The sequence below is a fragment of the Nanorana parkeri genome, unplaced genomic scaffold (genome assembly GCF_000935625.1).
Source record: "Nanorana parkeri isolate BGI_ZX_2015 unplaced genomic scaffold, ASM93562v1 scaffold20, whole genome shotgun sequence".
Taxonomy (NCBI): domain Eukaryota; kingdom Metazoa; phylum Chordata; class Amphibia; order Anura; family Dicroglossidae; genus Nanorana; species Nanorana parkeri.
Window position 1 is genome coordinate 1,437,481 of NW_017306288.1, and position 24,255 is coordinate 1,461,735.

Genomic DNA, 24,255 nt, shown 5'->3' on the forward strand with positions numbered 1-24,255 from the left:
TGTGCCACACACATGACTCCTGTTACTATGGACGCGGGACACCGGGACCCTGCACTGCCCCATATTGCAGGACCGGACCGCACTGAGACTGTGCGGCCCGGTACCATTTGATCCGCGGACCGGTAACGGTCCGCGGACCGGGGTTGGGGACCACTGCCCTAGATCATTAAAAAATATATATTCACAGCCCAGAGTCTCCATTTAATGCATTCTCCTTCAACTAGGGAGACTGCATAGCACAGAGTGATTCAAAGAGGAATGATTCACATAATGCTAATAGGCATACCACTCAGTTACTTGGCACCAATTCAGTCAGCCATGAATTCAGCTTCCAGACTTCTGTTCCATTCTATGTAATGATCCTCCATCTCCAGTTAATGTCTGCACTTTCTATTGCTTCTAGGATTGAATCCAAACTTCTAGTCTTTACCTATGAACCCCTTAATAATGCTGCAACCCCCATATGTCTCATTCCCTTCTATATTCCAAAACATGCTTTCAGATCTGCCAGTGATCTGCTCCTGTCATTATCTCTTGTTGGCACCTCCCACTCTCGCATCCAAGAGTTCTCCCACGCTGCACCTTCTCTTTGGAATGATCTTGCTGTTTTACAATTTTTCTTTTATTACACTTTTCTTTCTCTTTTCAGTTTTGCTTCTTCACTGATCTGTTCTACTTTCACACTCATCATGCAGAGACCTGGAAAGATGTCTTTCTTTTTATCCTAATAATGGGAAACTGTAAATGTTTTACAAACATTTAATACAGGACAAAGGATTCCCTGTCCACTATGGGTTAGCTGCAGACACAGCAATTAAGTTTGTATTGAGCCGTAAGATATAAGATGAGAACCTAAACTGGCAGCCAATATGAGAATATTATATAGTAGTATGTCGTCATCCGGTTTGTAACCATAAAAAACATTTGGCTTCAAAAAGAAATAAAGACATATTGAGAAAGAGCAAATAGAGAACAATGTGTATGAACAGTAAAGTAGATATAAAAGAGAGATTGGGAGGAGCATGGGGAACATATAAGAAAGAGGAAGAGAAGGGATGGGAGTAGTGGGCGAGATGCATTACTAGTTATTTTCTGGGCATCTTTAGCAGACATACAAGGAAAGACCAATAGCTATTTTTGTTTTTTTGATATAGCAGTTCAATTTGAGTCAATGTGATGAGTTATTCAATCAACTTGAGCTACTTATCTTTGTAAAAACAGGCTTTTTTAATAGCACTTGGTGAAGAGACAGTAAAAACTAAGGGGAGAGGAGCCTAAAACTCCACCCGCTAGCTGGATTGAAGACAACATAGTATTCATCATATGCAATATTTATTGTCCAATCAAAGTCACTGAAATAGATATGCTTTCAGATAGATTTTGTACAAACAACCTCCATTTCAATATTCTTATATCTGCTTTACCGATACAGCAGTTGTTCAGGTTGTATAAAAATTATTGTGTGGCCCAGTAATCCCATAGATCTATAGCACTCAGTTATCATCACTCTGTAACAGACAGAACTGGTGTTACACCCTCTCATCCTCGGCAATACATCTTAATACTTGTGATAAGTGTGACTGTTACTTAGATAAAAATGTTTAAATGTGTATTTTTTGGCCCTGATTTTATTAAAGTATATACAAAACCACTGTACATTCCCTATAAGACATGTTTCTGTAACTTTAGTACAGGTACACTGTATGGCCAAAATATGTGGACGCTGATGAGTTTGGTGTGGAGGAGTTTGAGTGGCCGGCACAGAGCCCTGACCTCAAACCTACGGAACTCCTTTGGGATAAATTGGAATGCTCATTGTGAGCCAGGTCCGATGTGCAGTATGTCATGTGTTCCAATAAATATCCTTATTAATCCCATCCCCTCAGCTGTCATAAACCAACAGCCAACATATCTGCAAGGGATTCCAACTGGTGTTGGAAACCTCCTAAATTCAATTAACAGTCAAACCGTGGCCTTGTGGGGAGAGAAATGGCAGTATTATGCTCATACAGATCAGTGCTGCAAAGCATTTCTGTGTGTGTTTGACAAACACTGTTCACGATATAGCTAAATTGGAACCCTCCTATTCATAACGAAAAACATCTCTTTAATTCCAGCTGCTCCCTCACCCCTGTGCATGAGGAGCAGTTTTAGTCTATTGAATGCAAATGTATGCTTACGACATTGTTTTCTCTTTTTCATTTCTAGCTGTGGTGTCAATGTTTTCTCTGCCAGCCATTTATGACAAGTACCAGGTAAGCATTATTAATAATGGCTAAATCAACCCAAAACTGACTGCAAATTTTGTGAGGTTGGTGGCAAATTTAGTGGCTTCTGTTTGTATATGGTTTGGCAATTTACTGGTGAGCTATCCCCATCCATACTACTGGCTCCGCCTATTTGCAATATAAAGTAAATGTTAGTGTTAGGTTCCCCCGATGGCATGTCCATAATGCAGAACAATCAAATAAATGATGAATTCAGCTAAGTGTGACACCTTTAGTATGGCTTTGTGGTTGGGAGCAAGGCCAGAAATGACTAAAATATAAATCTCCGCACTAGGGCTAAGAACTATTTCCTCAAGAACCAACCGAAATTCGCACAGTGTATGGCCACCTTAAGAAACACAATAAAATGGGGCTTTCCCGATACCTGAGCATGCCAATCCCACAAACAATAAAACATTACTTTTACTTTATACATTTAAAACTTTTACACACACATCCTCCTTAAAGCAAGGCGGGCAACACAATGACGTCATTGGTTGTTAGGAACGTAGCGGTCCTAACAACCAGTGATTGAAGAGGAGGGGAACCAAGTACAGATTAGCGGACAAAACCACTGATCGGTCCGTGTCCGGACCGCTGTCTGCCATTTGGGCCCCTCTGTAGTAGATAAATGACTTTGTTTATTGACTTCACATTGTCTGACTTTTATTTTATGAATTGATATTGTGGAGAGAAATATCAAATGTGGCACAAGTAATTTTTATGGTGGATGTAACAAGCACAAATGTGAATGCAATGACTTATAAAGGGTCTATAATAATGGTCTCATGTAATGTCTCTAGTCTATGAAAGTTTTCTACCTATCAATTCCTATTTGTTATGCCGGGCTCTCACCAGAAAACATACTCACCTGCCCAGTGAATCCAGTGTTGTCCGGCTGTGATCCGCTAATTTGCTGCAAACCACAGCCCAGATCTTGCACCACCATCTTCTTGTGTAATGTCATCGGGAGATTGCTGTCTCTTCTGGTTCCTGCAGCCTCTGGAATAGGTGACAAGGATATCCCAGGAGGCTGCTGAAACAGAACATTCCATTCTCGCCTAGGCAAGAATGGCGGCGAAGAGTTGGAGCGCATCAAAATAAAAAAGTAATCAAACTCCCCTCTGACATTTTGTATTGCGGAGGTGTGTGTATGGGAATTGCAGGGAGCTAAAGTAGACCTGGCACTGAAATCCATCCATGTCTCAAGCCTCCAGCAACCCCTATAGTTTGCGTGTAATCTTTGTCTCTGGTTGCACGTCTGTAGGCTGTGACAGCTTCCTGTAGCATTTCATTCACTGAATATAATGTGTGGTCCTTTGGTAATGTCAGGGGATGCATTTGAGGCCCTGTATATCCAAGAAAGCTCCCCACCAATGCTTTACCATAAACTACCAGGACCTGCCTAGTATTGCATAATGTAAAAATCTTTTTTGAACTACAGTTTATAAGCAAATAACTCAACTTAAATATACTTCCAGGCACAGATTGACCAGTATTTGGGACTTGTGAGGACAAACATGAATATGATTGTGGCAAAGTAAGTTGATAAAAGTATCCAAAATAATTGTTATAAGTTATACATACCTTGTTATGTGTACTGATGCTATCTGAGCCTCATTGGGGAGGTTTCTTCTCATTTCCTGCTTGGACAGGAAATAATGGGAAATATCTGCAATGGGAACGCAGACATTAACAAATATTTTTTTTTGTAACATGCGGCAGGGGGTAAACATTCTATTACAGGGAGAGGAAACCCTGAACATTACAGGGAGAGAAAACCTGAACATTACATGGAGAGAAAACCTGAACATTACAGGGAGAGAAACCCTGAACATTACAGGGAGAGAAACCCTGAACATTACAGGGAGAGAAACCCTAAACATTACAGGGAGAGAAAACCTGAACATTACAGGGAGAGAAACCCTAAACATTACAGGGAGAGAAACACTAAACATTACAGGGAGAGGAAACCCTGAACATTACAGGGAGAGGAAACCTGAACATTACAGGGAGAGGAAACCTGAACATTACAGGGAGAGGAAACCTGAACATTACAGGGAGAGGAAACCTGAACATTACAGGGAGAGGAAACCTGAACATTACAGGGAGAGGAAACCTGAACATTACAGGGAGAGGAAACCTGAACATTACAGGGAGAGGAAACCTGAACATTACAGGGAGAGGAAACCTGAACATTACAGGGAGAGGAAACCTGAACATTACAGGGAGAGGAAACCTGAACATTACAGGGAGAGGAAACCTGAACATTACAGGGAGAGGAAACCTGAACATTACAGGGAGAGGAAACCTGAACATTACAGGGAGAGGAAACCTGAACATTACAGGGAGAGGAAACCTGAACATTACAGGGAGAGGAAACCTGAACATTACAGGGAGAGGAAACCTGAACATTACAGGGAGAGGAAACCTGAACATTACAGGGAGAGGAAACCTGAACATTACAGGGAGAGGAAACCTGAACATTACAGGGAGAGGAAACCTGAACATTACAGGGAGAGGAAACCTGAACATTACAGGGAGAGGAAACCTGAACATTACAGGGAGAGGAAACCTGAACATTACAGGGAGAGGAAACCTGAACATTACAGGGAGAGGAAACCTGAACATTACAGGGAGAGGAAACCTGAACATTACAGGGAGAGGAAACCTGAACATTACAGGGAGAGGAAACCTGAACATTACAGGGAGAGGAAACCTGAACATTACAGGGAGAGGAAACCTGAACATTACAGGGAGAGGAAACCTGAACATTACAGGGAGAGGAAACCTGAACATTACAGGGAGAGGAAACCTGAACATTACAGGGAGAGGAAACCTGAACATTACAGGGAGAGGAAACCTGAACATTACAGGGAGAGGAAACCTGAACATTACAGGGAGAGGAAACCTGAACATTACAGGGAGAGGAAACCTGAACATTACAGGGAGAGGAAACCTGAACATTACAGGGAGAGGAAACCTGAACATTACAGGGAGAGGAAACCTGAACATTACAGGGAGAGGAAACCTGAACATTACAGGGAGAGGAAACCTGAACATTACAGGGAGAGGAAACCTGAACATTACAGGGAGAGGAAACCTGAACATTACAGGGAGAGGAAACCTGAACATTACAGGGAGAGGAAACCTGAACATTACAGGGAGAGGAAACCTGAACATTACAGGGAGAGGAAACCTGAACATTACAGGGAGAGGAAACCTGAACATTACAGGGAGAGGAAACCTGAACATTACAGGGAGAGGAAACCTGAACATTACAGGGAGAGGAAACCTGAACATTACAGGGAGAGGAAACCTGAACATTACAGGGAGAGGAAACCTGAACATTACAGGGAGAGGAAACCTGAACATTACAGGGAGAGGAAACCTGAACATTACAGGGAGAGGAAACCTGAACATTACAGGGAGAGGAAACCTGAACATTACAGGGAGAGGAAACCTGAACATTACAGGGAGAGGAAACCTGAACATTACAGGGAGAGGAAACCTGAACATTACAGGGAGAGGAAACCTGAACATTACAGGGAGAGGAAACCTGAACATTACAGGGAGAGGAAACCTGAACATTACAGGGAGAGGAAACCTGAACATTACAGGGAGAGGAAACCTGAACATTACAGGGAGAGGAAACCTGAACATTACAGGGAGAGGAAACCTGAACATTACAGGGAGAGGAAACCTGAACATTACAGGGAGAGGAAACCTGAACATTACAGGGAGAGGAAACCTGAACATTACAGGGAGAGGAAACCTGAACATTACAGGGAGAGGAAACCTGAACATTACAGGGAGAGGAAACCTGAACATTACAGGGAGAGGAAACCTGAACATTACAGGGAGAGGAAACCTGAACATTACAGGGAGAGGAAACCTGAACATTACAGGGAGAGGAAACCTGAACATTACAGGGAGAGGAAACCTGAACATTACAGGGAGAGGAAACCTGAACATTACAGGGAGAGGAAACCTGAACATTACAGGGAGAGGAAACCTGAACATTACAGGGAGAGGAAACCTGAACATTACAGGGAGAGGAAACCTGAACATTACAGGGAGAGGAAACCTGAACATTACAGGGAGAGGAAACCTGAACATTACAGGGAGAGGAAACCTGAACATTACAGGGAGAGGAAACCTGAACATTACAGGGAGAGGAAACCTGAACATTACAGGGAGAGGAAACCTGAACATTACAGGGAGAGGAAACCTGAACATTACAGGGAGAGGAAACCTGAACATTACAGGGAGAGGAAACCTGAACATTACAGGGAGAGGAAACCTGAACATTACAGGGAGAGGAAACCTGAACATTACAGGGAGAGGAAACCTGAACATTACAGGGAGAGGAAACCTGAACATTACAGGGAGAGGAAACCTGAACATTACAGGGAGAGGAAACCTGAACATTACAGGGAGAGGAAACCTGAACATTACAGGGAGAGGAAACCTGAACATTACAGGGAGAGGAAACCTGAACATTACAGGGAGAGGAAACCTGAACATTACAGGGAGAGGAAACCTGAACATTACAGGGAGAGGAAACCTGAACATTACAGGGAGAGGAAACCTGAACATTACAGGGAGAGGAAACCTGAACATTACAGGGAGAGGAAACCTGAACATTACAGGGAGAGGAAACCTGAACATTACAGGGAGAGGAAACCTGAACATTACAGGGAGAGGAAACCTGAACATTACAGGGAGAGGAAACCTGAACATTACAGGGAGAGGAAACCTGAACATTACAGGGAGAGGAAACCTGAACATTACAGGGAGAGGAAACCTGAACATTACAGGGAGAGGAAACCTGAACATTACAGGGAGAGGAAACCTGAACATTACAGGGAGAGGAAACCTGAACATTACAGGGAGAGGAAACCTGAACATTACAGGGAGAGGAAACCTGAACATTACAGGGAGAGGAAACCTGAACATTACAGGGAGAGGAAACCTGAACATTACAGGGAGAGGAAACCTGAACATTACAGGGAGAGGAAACCTGAACATTACAGGGAGAGGAAACCTGAACATTACAGGGAGAGGAAACCTGAACATTACAGGGAGAGGAAACCTGAACATTACAGGGAGAGGAAACCTGAACATTACAGGGAGAGGAAACCTGAACATTACAGGGAGAGGAAACCTGAACATTACAGGGAGAGGAAACCTGAACATTACAGGGAGAGGAAACCTGAACATTACAGGGAGAGGAAACCTGAACATTACAGGGAGAGGAAACCTGAACATTACAGGGAGAGGAAACCTGAACATTACAGGGAGAGGAAACCTGAACATTACAGGGAGAGGAAACCTGAACATTACAGGGAGAGGAAACCTGAACATTACAGGGAGAGGAAACCTGAACATTACAGGGAGAGGAAACCTGAACATTACAGGGAGAGGAAACCTGAACATTACAGGGAGAGGAAACCTGAACATTACAGGGAGAGGAAACCTGAACATTACAGGGAGAGGAAACCTGAACATTACAGGGAGAGGAAACCTGAACATTACAGGGAGAGGAAACCTGAACATTACAGGGAGAGGAAACCTGAACATTACAGGGAGAGGAAACCTGAACATTACAGGGAGAGGAAACCTGAACATTACAGGGAGAGGAAACCTGAACATTACAGGGAGAGGAAACCTGAACATTACAGGGAGAGGAAACCTGAACATTACAGGGAGAGGAAACCTGAACATTACAGGGAGAGGAAACCTGAACATTACAGGGAGAGGAAACCTGAACATTACAGGGAGAGGAAACCTGAACATTACAGGGAGAGGAAACCTGAACATTACAGGGAGAGGAAACCTGAACATTACAGGGAGAGGAAACCTGAACATTACAGGGAGAGGAAACCTGAACATTACAGGGAGAGGAAACCTGAACATTACAGGGAGAGGAAACCTGAACATTACAGGGAGAGGAAACCTGAACATTACAGGGAGAGGAAACCTGAACATTACAGGGAGAGGAAACCTGAACATTACAGGGAGAGGAAACCTGAACATTACAGGGAGAGGAAACCTGAACATTACAGGGAGAGGAAACCTGAACATTACAGGGAGAGGAAACCTGAACATTACAGGGAGAGGAAACCTGAACATTACAGGGAGAGGAAACCTGAACATTACAGGGAGAGGAAACCCTGAACATTACAGGGAGAGAAACCCTGAACGTTACAGGGAGAGGAAACCTGAACGTTACAGGTAGAGAAACCCTAAACATTACAGGGAGAGAAACCCTGAACGTTACAGGGAGAGGAAACCTGAACATTACAGGGAGAGGAAACCCTGAACATTATAGGGAGAGAAACTTTGAACATTACAGGAAGAGGAAACCCTGAACATTACAAGGAGAGGAAACCCTGAACATTACAAGGAGAGAAAACCTAAACGTTACAGGGAGCGAAACACTGGACATTACAGGGAGAGAAAGCCTGAACATTACAGGGAGAGGAAACCTGAACATTACAGGGAGAGAAACCCTAAACGTTACAGGGAGCGAAACACTGGACATTACAGGGAGAGAAACTCTGAACATTACAGGGAGAGGAAACCTGAACATTACAGGGAGCGAAACACTGGACATTAAAGGGGGAGAAAGCCTGAACATTAAAGGGAGAGGAAACCTGAACATTACAGGGCGAGGAAACCTGAACATTACATGGAGAGAAAACCTAAACGTTACAGGGAGCGAAACACTGGATATTACAGGGAGAGAAACTCTGAACATTACAGGGAGAGGAAACCCTGAACATTACAGGGAGAGAAAACCTAAACATTACAGTGAGAGAAAACCTGAACATTACAGGGAGCGAAACTCTGGACATTACAGGGAGCGAAACTCTGGACATTACAGGGAGGGAAAGCCTGAACATTACAGGGGAAGAAAACCTGAACATTACTGGGAGAGGAAACCTGAACATTACAAGGAGTGGAAACATGAACATTACAGGGAGCGAAACTCTGGAAAGCCTGAACATTACAGGGAGAAGAAACCTGAACATTACAGGGAGAGAAACCCTGAACATTACAGGGAGAGAAACCTGAACATTAGAGGGAGAGAAACCTGAACATTACAGGGAGAGAAAACCTGAACATTACAGGGAGAGGAAACCCTGAACATTACAGGGAGAGAAAACCTGAACATTGCAGGGAGAGGAAGCCTGAACATTGCAGGGAGCGAAACTCTGAACATTACAGGGAGAGAAAACCTGAACATTACAGGGAGAGGAAACCCTGAACATTAAAGGGAGAGAAAACCTGAACAAAGTAAGGGCAAAACTGTATTTTTTTACAAAAAAATGTGGTCTTGTTTTATTTTCAGTGCTCTACAATGCTGAGTTTTCTTTTGCAAGAGTTTAATTCTACTAACTCTTCTCCACCTGTTCTCAAAACAAACAAATACATAAATCAAAATAAAATGTAGCCACAAGAAGGGCACATTACAGGGAGAGAAAACATGCACAAAGTAAGGGGAAAATTGTATTTTTTTAATTTAAAAAATCTTATCCGGTTTTATTTAAAATGATCTACATAGCTGAGTATTCTTTTGTTAAGCTCTACTTTAACTTTTTCCCACTCTTTCTGAAAACTAAAAATAAATAAATATATACAAATTTAGCTACAGGAAGTGCACATTGCAGGGAGATAAAACATGCACAAAGAAAGGGGAAAACTGTATTTTTTTTAACAAAAAAGAAATGTGATCCTCTACAGTTCTACTTTCTTTCTCAAAACAAAAACAAAAAATGTAAATACATTTTAAAAATAATAATAAAATGTATCTGGTATGAGGTTTTAAAGCAAAACATGTTCCAAATATTATATTTGTACTTGAAATGTCAACTACACTTTTTGTCTGTTTTGCAGGGTCCAGGCTAAAATCCCAGGTGCCAAACAGAAGGAGTAAATAAAATTGTCAAGTCAAGTCAACTCTTGGTAAATTGTGTGGAGTCCAACGTGGAAACAGCTGTGTTACTACACTTCTCTTATCAACACACCGTGTTCCTTGAAACATCCAAAAAAAAAAAAAACTTCAAGAAGCAGCTCTTCCAAAGCTACTTCTCTGCTCTTAGAATACTTGCAATCAGCCGTGTCAAGCACTCCAGTATAGTGAAGAGATACAAAAAAAGTGTACTAGATGTGTTTCTTTTATGTGTTGCTTACAAGTGCATGATGTTGGAAGCCTAAGTATTTTTTATTTTCTAATTTATTATAATTTTTAGTGTTTTTCTGCTATACTTGGCAGCGCTTCTATAACTTAATGTGACGTGCGGCTAGGGCTTTATGCTTAGGGCACTGATGCAATAGTACTGACTTGCTTCATTGTCTCTGGGCTTGCTGGTTGGAGTTCTTTCGATGATATAAATATATATATATACGTAGAACTGTAGACTAATGTTTCGTGTTTTCCAGCACAAGTGAAATCCGTGTGCGGTACTTCTCTCCGTTTTTGTATGAAATAAACTCGCAGTACTCCTGTTGTAAGGGATCGGGGGGAAAAAAAAATACAGATTTACATGTATGGTATCTAGACCAGTTCAGCTTGTCGGTTTATTAATTACAATTTGTATTCCATTCTCTGTAGTTCCTAAAGAACTTATGGACTCTGATTATTTGCACTTATGATGTACTTGACACTGAATGCATAAATAAAACGTCACTAAATGTATAAGGTTCTTTTGTTGAGCTTGTAGAACTCTCTATCCAAACACTTCACAACAATGTCTGATTGTTACAATGGCAAATGTGACCATGAAAACCAGTTATTTATTGCACAGAAACATACGCACTGTATCTATCTGCTGGTTTCCTAACCTCAATATTTCAGTACAAATGGGAATAAACTCTGATTCTTGCCAAGGTTTTGTGTTTTCTATTTACTACCTATGTAGGGGTGACCAGTCCCAAAGGACAAGATGTTCTATCAGGGATGAAAATGTAGGGGCAATGGCCGTACAACTGTGTGGATAGAAATGGAGGAGCTCTTTCTACAAAGGTGCAAGCTCTGACACTGATCCTGGTTTCACTACCTTGCCTTGTGAGCCACTTACCTGAAACAAGCATTCGGCTAGTGAGGTCTGAACCCCTGTCCTGCATACTTGTTCTGGATTCATGGATCTGGATCTAGTAGTTCTGTCTGATGCTAGTGGCTGGTGTTGTAGGAACAATCTATTGGTTGATTTAGAAAACCTATGCTAGTGGCTAGTGCTACCCCATGAGATAAGCATCATCCAAGGAAACCTCAAAAGCTTTAAGAGCCAATGAGAACTACCGACCTATATCAAGGAGTAAACAAATGATGAAACGTCTATATAAATATATAGGTCTTTATAAAATACTGATAATGAAAAGGTAAAAACAAGGGATCATTAAAAAAAACATCCTTACAAATATTAAAACCAACCTTAGAACTAGGGATGCACCAATACCGTTTTTTTGGTATCAAGTACCGATACTTTTTTTTTGTGGTACTCGCCAGTCCTGAGTACTGGTGCTGTGTGCCCAGATTATCAGGAAGTTGGGCGGAAGATCATGACCCATTGGCCAGCTTCCTGATTGCCTGTGAAGCCGGTGTTCTAGCAAAGGTATTCTTCGCTAGAACTCCGGCTTCACAGGCAATCAGGAAGCTGGCCGCCGGGTCATGATCTGCCGCCCAACTTCCTGATAATCTGGGCACACAGCACTTCACATGCTGCGGCTGCCTAGCAACAGGTGAAGCTGGAATCCTAGTCAATCAGGAAGCAGGGCGACATGTCATGACCCGCTTCCTGATTGGCTAGGAAGCTGGCGTCACTTGTTGCTAGGTAGCGTGGCTTCCTCACCAATCAGGAAGTCAGAAGAGAAAAACAATAGATCTGAATCTCACACTGAGGATTGAGAAGAACATTCTTACCTTTGCGTTTGACAGGGAGGCAAACAGGTCCACTTGGTGCTTGTCCCATTTCCTTGTTTTGGACAGAAAGACATCCTGGTTCAAACACCACTCCCATGTACTGTCCTCGAAAGACAAATAGATAAATTATATATACAGTATATATACATTTCTGTGCAAGGATTTTCTGTGTATATGATTTGATACAAATGGGATGGATTGTTTAGGTTTGTCCTCCATGTTGAATAGTTTTGTTAACACTAAAGGAGATTGTACAATGAGGTTGCATAGTTTATGACCAGTTTACCCCAAAACAGCTGGATTTGGTGGTTGTCATGTCCCAGTGCTTCTTAAACTGATGCATGGAGAATCTGGCTGCTGTGGCCATCTTTGTTTGTCATCAGTAATGTTTATCATACAGCAGTTTTAGCCCTATAATGTATATTCTTTATACATTCACCTGCTGTACTTGTGCCACAAGACTTCACTTGATTATTAATTTTGTTGCTCAAGCAAAACAAGTTTAATTTTCCTGGCATGAGCACAATAGTATCTTCTGTTAACGGACCGCTGTTTTGCTTTTGCCTTGGGAAATTTTCTTTAACCGAACCTGCAAAACAAAGAACCTTTTTTGTGTATTGATTATGACCTGCCAAATTCTATGTAAAATAGGAATGGTAGGACATGTGGCAGGGAGACTAAAAAGCAAAAATAGATCAGCAAGAAATTGCAAGTCTACCCATAGACATGTGGGTCACCTACACAAGGTTGAACATCGTCTGAACAGAAAATTTCCAGGCACCGCAGGGTGGTCTATAAACTTGCAAAGTTGGCTCTGTGGACCTACCAATTTGAGGTGTGGAGAGAATGGTAAGGCGCAGACTGGTACAAGCAGACACTGCCAGTTCCTGTACAAGAGACCCCCACTTCCTGGAGAAGAACAGATTGGGGTAAGCTGTTGAAATTCTTAGAGATCTGTTAGATTTGCTGACTCTAATCTCCTCACTATGGACTGGTTAAGACAGGGCTAAATAAATCCCAGGAGCCAGGTCGCCAATGCGACCAGAAATTGCGTCCAGGCGCCTGGCCATTTGTCAGCCCATTCACTGCACATCCCTTTCTGCTGCTGCCATAACTGTGCCCGTTCTCCCCACTGTAAACTCAGACTGTCAGTAGTTTTTCTTTACAGGCTGTAATCGGCTGCAGCGGTCTGTGTCAGAGGGGACAGATAGCCGATTACAGCCTGTAAGGAGAAACTGCTGACAGTCTGAGTTTCCTTCTCCCCATGCTGCCTAATCCCCCCTCCGCACTGGGCTCCTGCTGTTGGCCGCGATTGGTCTCCAATTCAGCAGCTGGCAGCAATAGCCAGCTTGCTATCGGCTCTTTTATATAGCAGTAGCCAATAGCAGACTGGCTATTGCACCTGCCCATGCCCACTGCCTGCTGTCAATCAGCAGAGGAGAATCTGAAGGAGAATTTTCTAGAACTTTTTTAGGTGGCTCCAAGTTTCCCAGAAAATTTGTCAAGCCCTGGGTTAATAGATTATATTAAAAATACAGCAACCAAAGGCGAGCCTCATTTACCAAACAGGTCTGCAGATGGAGGATAGTGTAATCATTTGCAGATTTACAGTCCAGTGGCAGCGTCCGCAGACCAGAGCAACCCCAATGAAAGTTGGAGGCCCAGGTGGGATATCGGTGGTGTGGTTACCCTTTTTAAAAACTATAGGAGGCTGTTGGTGGCTTTGTGATCTGGTGAGTTTGCAATGCAGTGAATAAGTTTTGCTGGTTACAGGAGGAACCCAAAAAGGCTAAGAGAAGGAAATTTGAATGGAAAACCAAAGGAGGTGGGACTCTTGAGCCATCAAAACCAACTCACCCAGGGAAGCATAACTCAAGTTGGGAGTTGGAGACCCTGTACTGGGGAAAGAGACATTTTAAGAAACCAGAGCATAGTAAAAAGATGATTGAGAACATTTGACAACCTTGACATAACCATAGTGTGTAAATCAAGCCAAGTGATGTACTTTGTATGAAAAGGCTGGGAGCATTTAGAAAGCTGAATGAAATGATGAGGAAATAAAAGTATTTCAAATCTGCGGACATTGGATAAAAAGGTGAGGGAATAATACAATCAGGAAAATATATAATATTGCACAATTAAAGCCAGATAAAAAAAATTAGGTGTTATAGTACATGTGTTCGGCGCTCAACTCTGTCCCCCTCCACCCTGACTGTGAAATGCCCCTCAGCATCCTCACATCCAATGTAAGTCAAAAGACCTGCATTAGACGTGATGAAGTCAGCAGTCCTTAGACGGCCGGAGCCTGGGGCAGACAAGACTGCAGGGACTGGTCTAGCAGCCCGGCAGGACAGAAGATCAGGTGACTATATATGCATTATTAGAGCCCCCTAGACAAAGCTAGCACATAACACTTGCACTGCGGGGTTAGCCCTACTGCAAGGGTTAGTTTTTTTAATTCTCAGAGTTCTTTATGAATCTAATAATGTAGTAATCAACACAGAGGAGTTAACAGAAGAAGCTTACTTGAAGGTTCTCACCCATCAATGATTAAAGCGGACCTTTACCCATATCTTTACAATATCAACAAACAAACCTTTAGACATGTTTAGTAATGACAATCTACAAACAGATATGTCTGTGAAGGTTCTCATTCATCCAGGTCATGGTATATCTGTAAAAAATAAGTCAAGGCAACTGGACTTGCTGTATTGTTCTTGAAAACGTTTCACTGGTCATCCGTTGCACTTCTGAATTGAGAAAACTGGTCGGATGACCTGTGAAACGTCTTCAAGAACAATACAGCAAGTCCAGTTGCCTTGACTTATTTTTTTACAGATATACAAACACCACGTCTCCAACAAACACACACTTCTAGATAATTGCAGGCTTTGTATTCTTTGCATACCTTATTTCTCTTTTCTTCCACAGTCTTCTGACAGCAGCCATGTTTACTAAGGGCAGATTACTAGCACCCCTATTACTTCCTGGATTTCTGGCACATGTGACTAGGACATGTGACCATGCACATCATCTCAGGGGAGGAAAATGCCTTTCCAGATGAGATTTCCCAGCAACGCTCTGCTGGTAACAAGGCAATCCCAGTGTGGCAAACTGTAGTAATTTGCACATTCAAAGCAGGATCCAAAACAGGCATTCGCAGCCTCCTCTCCCCTGTGGTCGGAGACTTGCTGATGTCATCACATACAATGCAGGTCTCATAGCCCTGTATTATAGGTGAATATTGCCGAGGGACAGTCCACAAGCTGGAGTGTGGGAGGAGCACTTAGATGTTCAGGAATCCTAAAGTAAATGTTTTGAAATGCAATAATGTTGCCGGCAGGTAGTGGCTTAAGTCCGGGCAAAACTGTTACTGACACATCCCCCTCCCGCTCAATCAGTTGCGGCTGGGGCATTCTTTGCCCCACTGCTATATGTCATAAAGCAGTTGTGGGCGACTCTGGCCCTCCAGCTGTGGTTTAACTACAAATCCCAACAAGCATCTGGGAATAATGCCTGCTACTGTCAGTTTTGCAATACCTCTTGGGCCTTTTAGTTCCACAACAGCTGGGGGGCCGGAGTTGCCCACCCCTGTCATAAAGGAATGTGGAATGCCCCTGCCGCAGCTTAATGGGCTGAGGGGGGGTGGTGCATATCCAATTTTAATTTGTCTATAAAAATATTGCATGTTTTCTAGGTGTTAGCAATTGTTTGTTTCATGGCTGTGAAGACAAGGGCAGGCAGGCAACAGAACACTTTTAAAGGAGAACTATGAGGTGAGTGCTTTTCACTCACCTCATAGTTCTAGCATCAAATTCAAAAATTGTCAACTAGAACTTGTGCTGCAAGTCTACAACTTGCCAGGAATGTGTGCAGCAAGTTAACAAGAATTACAATTTAACCCTGCCACAAGTTTGTGGCAAGTTATCCTTGCTATATGGGTAGTTCTCCTTTAATACTTAAAAAGTCCAAAATATATGGACAACTAGGAAGGAGGTACAGAGGTATACATTTTAAAAGAGGGAGAGCTGGGAGCAAAGTATATTCTTGTATATATATACTGTATATATGTATACACTACATCAGGGCTCAAAATTTCCACTCGCCCACTCGCATTTGGCGAGTGGAAATAAAATTGCCAAAAGTATTGGGACGCCTGCCTTAACACGCACATAAACTTTAATGGCATCCCAGTCTTAGTGCGTAGGGTTCAATATTGAGTTGGCCCGCCCTTTGCCGCTATAACAGCTTCAACTGTTCTGGGAAGGCGTCCACAAGGTTTAGGGGTGTGTCTATGGGAATGTTTGACCATTCTTCCACAAGCGCATTTGTGAGGTCAGGTACTGATGTTGGACATGAAGGCCGGGCTCACAGTCTCCGCTCTAATTCATCCCAAAGGTGTTCTATCGGGTTGAGGTCAGGACTATGTGCAGGCCAGCCAAGTTCCTCCACCCCAAACTCGCTCATCCATGTCTTTATGGACCTTGCTTTATGCATTGGTGCTCAGTCATGTTGGAACAGGAAGGGGCCATCCCCAAACTGTTCGCACAAAGTTGTCTTGGTCTGCTGATGCCTTAAGAATTCACTTCACTGGAACTAAGAAGCCAAGCCCAACCCCACACCATAATCCCCCCTCCACCAAACTTTACACTTGGCACAATGCAGTCCGGCAAGTATCATTCTCCTGGCAACCGCCAAACCCAGACACGTGTGATTCGTCACTCCAGAGAACACGTCTCCACTTCTCTAGAGTCCAGCGGCGGCGTGCTTTACACCACTGCATCTGACGCTTTGCATTGCACTTGGTGATGGAAGACTTGGATGAAGCTGCTCGGCCATGTAAACCCATTCCACGGAGCTCTCTACGAACTGTTGTTGTGCCTATCTGATGGCCACCAGAAGTTTGGAGGTCTGTAGCTATTGACACTGCAGACAGTTGGCGACATCTGCGCACTGTACGCTTCAGCATGCGCTGACCCATCTCTGTCATTTTATATGGCCTACCACTTTGTGGCTGAGTTGCTGTTGTTCCCAGTTGCTTCCACTTTGTTATAATACCACTAACAAAAATACAGAATAAAGAGACAGGGGCCCTTTAATAGTTTTATTTACATTGTTTACAGCCACTGCCAAACATTTCACCTCCCACATTTCAAATTATGAGCGCAATCAGCTAAGCACCCCTGTGCAGACATACTTAGTACGCTCACTGAAGCTGCGGGACTGTACCATTACTTTAAAAGAGGGGTGTATCCTTATAGCGGCGTCTGGTTGCCTTGGTAACCTTTAGCGGCCTGCTCCCGTGATTGGATACGGCAACTCGGACAGGAGAAGAAATGGCTTCGGTACCGGACTGCAAGGGGGTGTCGGTGGTTTTGGAGCACTTCATGGAAATCGGTGAGTGCGGAGCGCAGAATGCCCAGCCTGAGAAATCTCGGACAGGGAAAGAGATGACGAGACAGACACGTGACCTGCACAGCCATCACCAACCTGCCGAGCGCGGCCGCTGCATTCTTATTCATTTCTCCGTTTGTTTGTTTTAAGTCTTTATTAAATTGTCTCATGTGTATGCAAACAACATCAATTCAGTAAACAAGGCATTGTTGGTTTTTAATGCCAAGGTTATGATTGAATACCCTTATTATACAATGGAGCTGGGAATAATGTTCCCAGAAATGTGCTGTGCACACTGCTCCAGGTATATCTTAACATTTATCTAAACCCAAGAACAGAACTTTAATATATTACATTTTACCTTCCTTAGATTTGGTAGCTGCATTAGTTTTCTATCTTCAGGCTTTTTTTCCATCCTGTCGGTAACACACTTCCTGTACTAGGGTGACACAACACTCTCTTACTGTACCCATTGAGGAGCAGTGTTGTCACTGTAGGACAGGAAGTGACCTGGTACTACAAACCTACTCATCCTTATATCATGGGAGGTGTTCTGTAGTTCACAGAATAAAATGGGAACAATACAAACTGTTAACAGTGAGCAGAGACGGCGAGCACAGGAAGTTGGCACACTGGACCTCTGAAAGCAGGGCCGTCCTTATAATGGAAGTTACCAAGGAGGTATCTCTTTGGGTCACCTGTAGGGGAGGGCAGGCGGAGCGGCATGGCTGCACAATGCACCTGCCGCCCCCTTCCTGGCAGAGCGTCCCAGGTTTCTAAGCCAGCAGCACTCAGTAAAATAGGACAAATTATTTCTGGCTGATGGGGAGTTAAATCTTCCATCTGTTGCACTGCTATCTGACTCTTCTGGGTGTGTTGAATAGCATGTTCCCGCACTGCTCAGGTAGCATGATCGCTGTTAGGGCTCATTCACACTGGAATCGGCCCGCATGTACAGCTCCGTGCTGCGTGCACGGCCGTATCGGGCAGCTCCTGGGAAGGACAGGTGCTGCGTGCTATTAGTACGCAGCCTCTGTCCTTCTCTATGGGATTACGCAGCTGTACGCCCCCCTACGCTCACCTCAAGTGCAGGTTCGTAGGGGTGCGTGTTTCCTGGCTCGAGCGCAGACAGGATCCATCCTGTCAGCGTACCAGTATGCTCACCCGCACGGACGTGTAGGGCGGCGTACGGCTGCGTCCTCCCATGGAGAAGGATGGGGGCTGCGTACTAATCACACGCAGCACCTGTCCTTCCCGGGAGCTGCCCGATACGGCCGTGCACGCAGCAGAGAGCTGTACGGGCCGGCCGATTCCAGTGTGAATGGGCCTTTACCGTGAGCAGCATGTGGAGGGGCATGTTGGACCAGTGGAGATACGGGCTGCTGCCTTGTGTGTAGAGCAGCGAGCGGTCTGACTCCCCAGCGTGCTGCCACCACAAAGTATTCATACTCTTGCTGCAGCACATGCTACCTGATCAAAAGAAAAATACCAGCACATGTATTACTGCATAGGAAGCTTGAGTGCAGTCAGGGCTATCTTTAACATTGATTGGACCCTGGGCAAACATTTTCTTGGGCAGCCCCTACCCGCCACATCCTGACCCACCCCCATCATGCAATGCAGAGCAGATAGGAGGAGACATCAGAGGAAGACGTAACCCTGTGTGAGACATCACATGGTAAAGCTACGCGGTGTACAGAAGGGAAGGAACAACCGATCGCACAGTAAACAGAACAATGCCACGTGTGTCTCTTTTGCGGGCTAAAGGGGCAGCTGCTTTGGGCCCCACAACCGTGACTGGGCCCAGGGCAACTGCCCCTTTTGCCCTGCGTTAAAGACAGCCCTGAGTGCAGTACAGTCATGAATGAAGATGGTTCAAACGGGCTTTCAATGCAATTGTTCTTTCTCTGTAGAGAAGCAGCTAAAGGAAAACGATATGAAGTTGGATGAAGACGCCTTGCAGCATTTGGAGGCAGTCGTTGATGCTGTTAAAGAATTGGTAAGAATTTTTGTTTTTAATTTTTCAAGCGGAACTGAACACTGGAAGCTGAGCCACCCCCCAATAAAGACATGCAGGGACTAGTCACCAGTCTTGCCTATGGTCTCCTTACACAGCCTCCATTACTCTTCTTCCATTACTAACTTACCATGTCTGGTTCTACACTATCAATAGTCGGAAAATAAATCCCCAGCACTCCAATGTTTGCTCTACCACTCCGTCTTTATAGGCTGCACCATCCGCAGGCACTGCATCACCTACCTATGGGTTCACATAGGTCAGGAGTGTGATGGGGCTTATATGCATTTGTTCTACACTATGTCTCGGTGTAGAGGCAGCCATCTTGGTAAAAGCATGGCTTTGCTTCCTCATATCAGAGCCTCAAGTAAAGAGAACAGTGAGCAGCACAGTAGTGAAATTACTGAATCTACCTCTCGAGAATAGCAGTCAAAGGCAGCAGTGCGGAGGTCTGTTTTAACCCTTTCGCTGCCAAGCCCTCCGGAACATTTTTCAAATCAGCTGATATGAGATAGACAACAGATGCATTTTGTTGCATTTCATATTTAATTTTGTCCCAATTCAGGAAGACATTAGAAGGGCTACACGTGAGCTTCTGGAAGCGGAGACAATCGAAAACAGCAAACTTCGATACAAAGTCACGCATCTGCCCGGAATGATATCAAAGGAAATAGAAGGTAATGTTTAAACAGTAATAGTATTTTTTTTTGTTTTCTGGATAGAGTGAGTAAGGGTTCCAACATCTTTCAGGTTTTTATTGCTGTTTATGACTTTTCAAGTATATTTCCCATCACTTCCTGTCCCTTTGACACCAGGACTAGGAACATAGAAGAGATACGTCAGAAAAAGACAAAGTGGTTCATAAAGACTGCCCCTTTTTTATTTTTTTCCAAGCATCAACTACTGTTTCGAAAAATAATAATTTTTATTAGGGATGCACCGATACCGGTATTTCGGTACCGATATTTTTTTCCAGTACTCCCCGATACCAAATACCGAGTACCGGAAGTCCCATTCAGGAAGCCAGGCGGCGTGTAATGACTCGCCACCTTGCTTCCCGATTAGCATGGAAGCTATCCCATGCTTCTCGTCACAGGTGACGAGAAAGCATTGAGTTGGCTTTCTGGCCAATCAGGAAGCCAGGTGCTGTGTAATGATGCGGCGCCCGGCTTCCCAATTAGCCCGGAAGTGAGTTGATGAGGGCTGTGTCATTACACTGCGCCTGGCTTCCTGATTGGCCAGCTTCTGACCAATCAGGAAGCCGGGCAGCGCTTCATTACAAGTTGTACCACTAGGACAGGAAGGACAGGATTTTTGAAAGCTTCTCTATTTGTTAAGCTGGATATACATGCTTATATTTTCTTTGTTCAACTTGTGGGCTGAATGAAGAAACTATAACAGATTCTTCCATCAACTCTTATGAGTGTTCATGGACCAATACCCCACTGTTTGCATTGTATTCTGACAGTGGCCGGCTGCTGTCAGATTACCCAAATGGGGCTAGCAGTTGATTGGTTACTATCTCCGTTCTGACAAAAAATTTCCAACCGTCTCCTTTGATCAGCTGATCAAGGCATGCCAGGCAGAACGGTGCTGATAGTGGCATGCACTGTGTGAATTTTGTTCCTGTTCATTCTGGATGGAATTCGTCCTGTGTATAACCGGCTTTCTGTCTTCTTTGAAAAAATGAAGAGGCAAAATGTCACCAGCACACCGGAAAAACTGGGCAAATAAACAGTTACATAGTTACATCCCAGATAGCAAGGATAACTTGCCACAAACTTGTGTCAGGGTTAAATTGTAATTCTTGTTAACTTGCTGCACACATTCCTGGCAAGTTGTAGACTTGCAGAACACTTGCAGCACAAGTTCTAGTTGACACTTTTTGAATTTGTAGCAAATTTGCTTGGCAGGTCTACAGCAAGAGTCCTGCAGGTCTTAGCAAGAGCTCTGCAAGCTCCCTGGTCTGGAGACTTGCAATGCAGACTTGCTGTAACTGTGCAACAAAATTGTGAAGCTTGGCAAGTCTGCAATAGTTTAGCAAGTCATTTTCAAACTTGCAGCTCAATTACTTGCTATCTGGGATAGTATTTGAGGTTGAATAAAGACACAGGTTCATCAAGTTCAACCTATTGTGTGTATGTTTTTATTGACGCATTTTGTCACAATGGTAGCAACTAGGGATGTACTGATACTAGTATCCGTATTGGTGCCGATACAGAGTATTTGGGCAATTACTTGTACTTTCCCAAATTCTCCCGATACCTATCCCGATATCGGAACTTCCGGTATCAGGACGCCGGGTAGCGAGTCATTACACGCTGGCCGGCTTTCAGATTGGCTGAGAAGCCGACTCCATGCTCCCTCGTCACCAGGGAGCATGGAGCTGGCTTCCCGGCCAATCAGGAAGCCAGGGGGCGGATAATGACTCGCCACCCGGTTTCCTGATTGGCCAGGAAGCCGGCTCCATGCTCCCTCGTCACTTAATGAAGAGGGAGCATCGTCACTTAATGAAGAGGGATCATGGAGCCGGCTTCCCAGTAAATCAGGAAGCAGAGCGGTGAGTCATTACACACCACCCAGTTTCCTTAATGGGACTTCCAGTATCAGTATTCGATATTGGCGAGTACCGAAAAAAAAATATCGGTACTCGTACTTGATACCGGAAAAACAGTATCGGTACATCCCTAGTAGCAATGTTTCAGAGCTTTGCAGGGTCCCCTTCATCAGGCTCAGTTTGGTCATATCTATGGGAGATAGATGGATAGGTTGTGGTAGAGATTTCCAGAGGCGAGCATGGGAGGAGTTGATGAGGGAGCTGGAAAGCAGGTATGTTAGTAAGTTGATTTTTTTTTTGGTTCCTGTTATCCTTAGCTGCGGTCACAAGTGCTCGTGAGTCTGTCTCCTCAGAGATGCTGCAGTTACAGAATGAACTGAGAAGTATAACCTTGGAACTGGAAAACACTGAGAAGAAGCAACTGGATTTTGAGAAACAAAATTCTTCTCTTGGGTAAATTTGCCTTCTGGTTTTTTTTTTTTCAAACAGTCAAGACTGGCAATTTAAAAAAAAAATCAAAAACATATTCTGACAGAAGTTTGTTTTGAAAACCAAGTCCTTATAGGGCAAGAAAGAATCCCATGGCTGATTTATGGGGAAAGCTAAATTATTTGGGAACCATACAGAGAATTCTTCTGCTCTAATATCATCTGGATGTTTTCGCATCTTGGATGTAACTTTTCACCCTCTATTCTCCAAAAGTCTTGTTTGTGGCATGTGCATGGACGTGCTTATATTTATTTTTCAAATTCTTTAAAGTGACACTAAGCTCAGAAGTTAAATCTTAAAAATGCATTCAAGTACCTTAACTACTACCAAAAATGTACCTTATTTGTGTATCACTCGGCTGTAGATCCTCAAATCATCTCTGAATTGGTGCTGACAGTGTCCTTCCTTCTGGAGGGGGGCTACTTTTGTTCCCCATGGTCCCTGTGATAGTAGCGGACCAAAGACAGTCAGGCTTGGTAGGAAAGCGCTAAGTGATGCTGGATCTCCTCAGGCAGGATAAGAAGGAGGCTTTATCTGACTTGCTGCAGCTTGTAATGCACACTGTTAGAAGCTCATGCTGTGCAGTGAAATCAGAGTAAGTAATGTCAGCCCAGGAGAGAAGCCTGTGGAAGACTGAAGGTAAGGCTGGAGTTCAGCTTCATTGGCATTATTCCTCACATGTTATTTAACAGTTTAGAAATGTAGCTGCTTCCATTCAACAATGTTGTTTGTATTAGACTGGGCGCACTGCATGGTACAGGAATTGTGTCTGTTATAGGATTCAAGGAAGAACACTTTGGGATGAACATGAAAAAGCAGTTGATCTGCTCAACCAGCAGATGGCAGACAAGGCCAATCAAAGCATGCGTGTGAACCAGACTCACAGCAAGCGGAAGGAGGCTGAAGAAGCTGTCATTGAGTATCAGCACAAAACTGAAGATCTAGCTGAGGATATGGTCATTGAAAGAAAACAATTCACTGAAGAGAAGGAAAACCTAGAAACTCAGGTGTGTCTTGTCACACTATAAATCTCTCAATCTGCTGGTCATTCTAATGGTACTTTTTGTGTCTAGGATATTTTTCCTATAAATACATTAATTCAGAATGTATTACAATTCATTCCATATATGCTGAGAGTCCAACATCAGGCACAATGAACTTACCCAGGTTCAGGCAGTTATAGACTCCTGTCATGCTACATACTGCAGTTGGGGGAGATACACCCTCCACTGTACTAGAGCTGCAGCTAACGATTATTTTCAAAATCGATTAGTTAGCCGATTATTAAGTTCGATTAATCAGTTAATCTACTAGTTTGTATTGAGATTGTAGTCCATCACAGGAGCAAGCTTGGAGCGGTGGAAAAAATAGTGTGGTGTGCAATATAGTGAAAAGGAAAGTGTAAAATTATACAGCAATGAATGCAGAATTGCACCGGCTATAGAGGACTACAAATCCCAGCAATAGTACATTATACAGCGCAATGCAGAATATCACCAGCTATAGAGGACTACAACAAATCCCAGCAATAGTACATTATAGCTGGTGGAATTCTGCATTGCGCTGTATAATGTACTATTGCTGGGATTTGTAGTCCTCTATA

At 43.6% G+C, this 24,255-nt stretch overlaps 2 protein-coding genes across 3 annotated transcripts in view; both read left to right on the forward strand.

Moving 5' to 3' along the window:
* The window catches only part of RTN1 (reticulon 1), a 138,227-nt gene extending 127,799 nt beyond the window's left edge, over positions 1–10,428 (forward strand). Inside the window, exons 7-9 of one of the 2 annotated variants that reach the window (XM_018562649.1) lie at positions 2,209–2,255; positions 3,749–3,807; positions 10,170–10,428. In XM_018562649.1, coding sequence (XP_018418151.1) covers positions 2,209–2,255; positions 3,749–3,807; positions 10,170–10,209 — 146 coding nt within the window. In that variant the 3' untranslated portion in view covers positions 10,210–10,428. Of the gene's footprint in view, positions 1–2,208; positions 2,256–3,748; positions 3,812–10,169 lie in introns of those variants that run through there. The other variant, XM_018562640.1, reaches the window with a different exon arrangement.
* A 7,103-nt stretch (positions 10,429–17,531) lies between these two features.
* LOC108791562 lies at positions 17,532–23,680 on the forward strand. Its single transcript, XM_018562083.1, has 5 exons — positions 17,532–17,592; positions 19,503–19,588; positions 20,172–20,283; positions 22,481–22,616; positions 23,431–23,680. The coding sequence occupies exons 1-5, from the start codon at positions 17,532–17,534 to the stop codon at positions 23,678–23,680; spliced, it is 645 nt and encodes a 214-aa protein (XP_018417585.1).
* Positions 23,681–24,255: the final 575 nt, after the last annotated feature.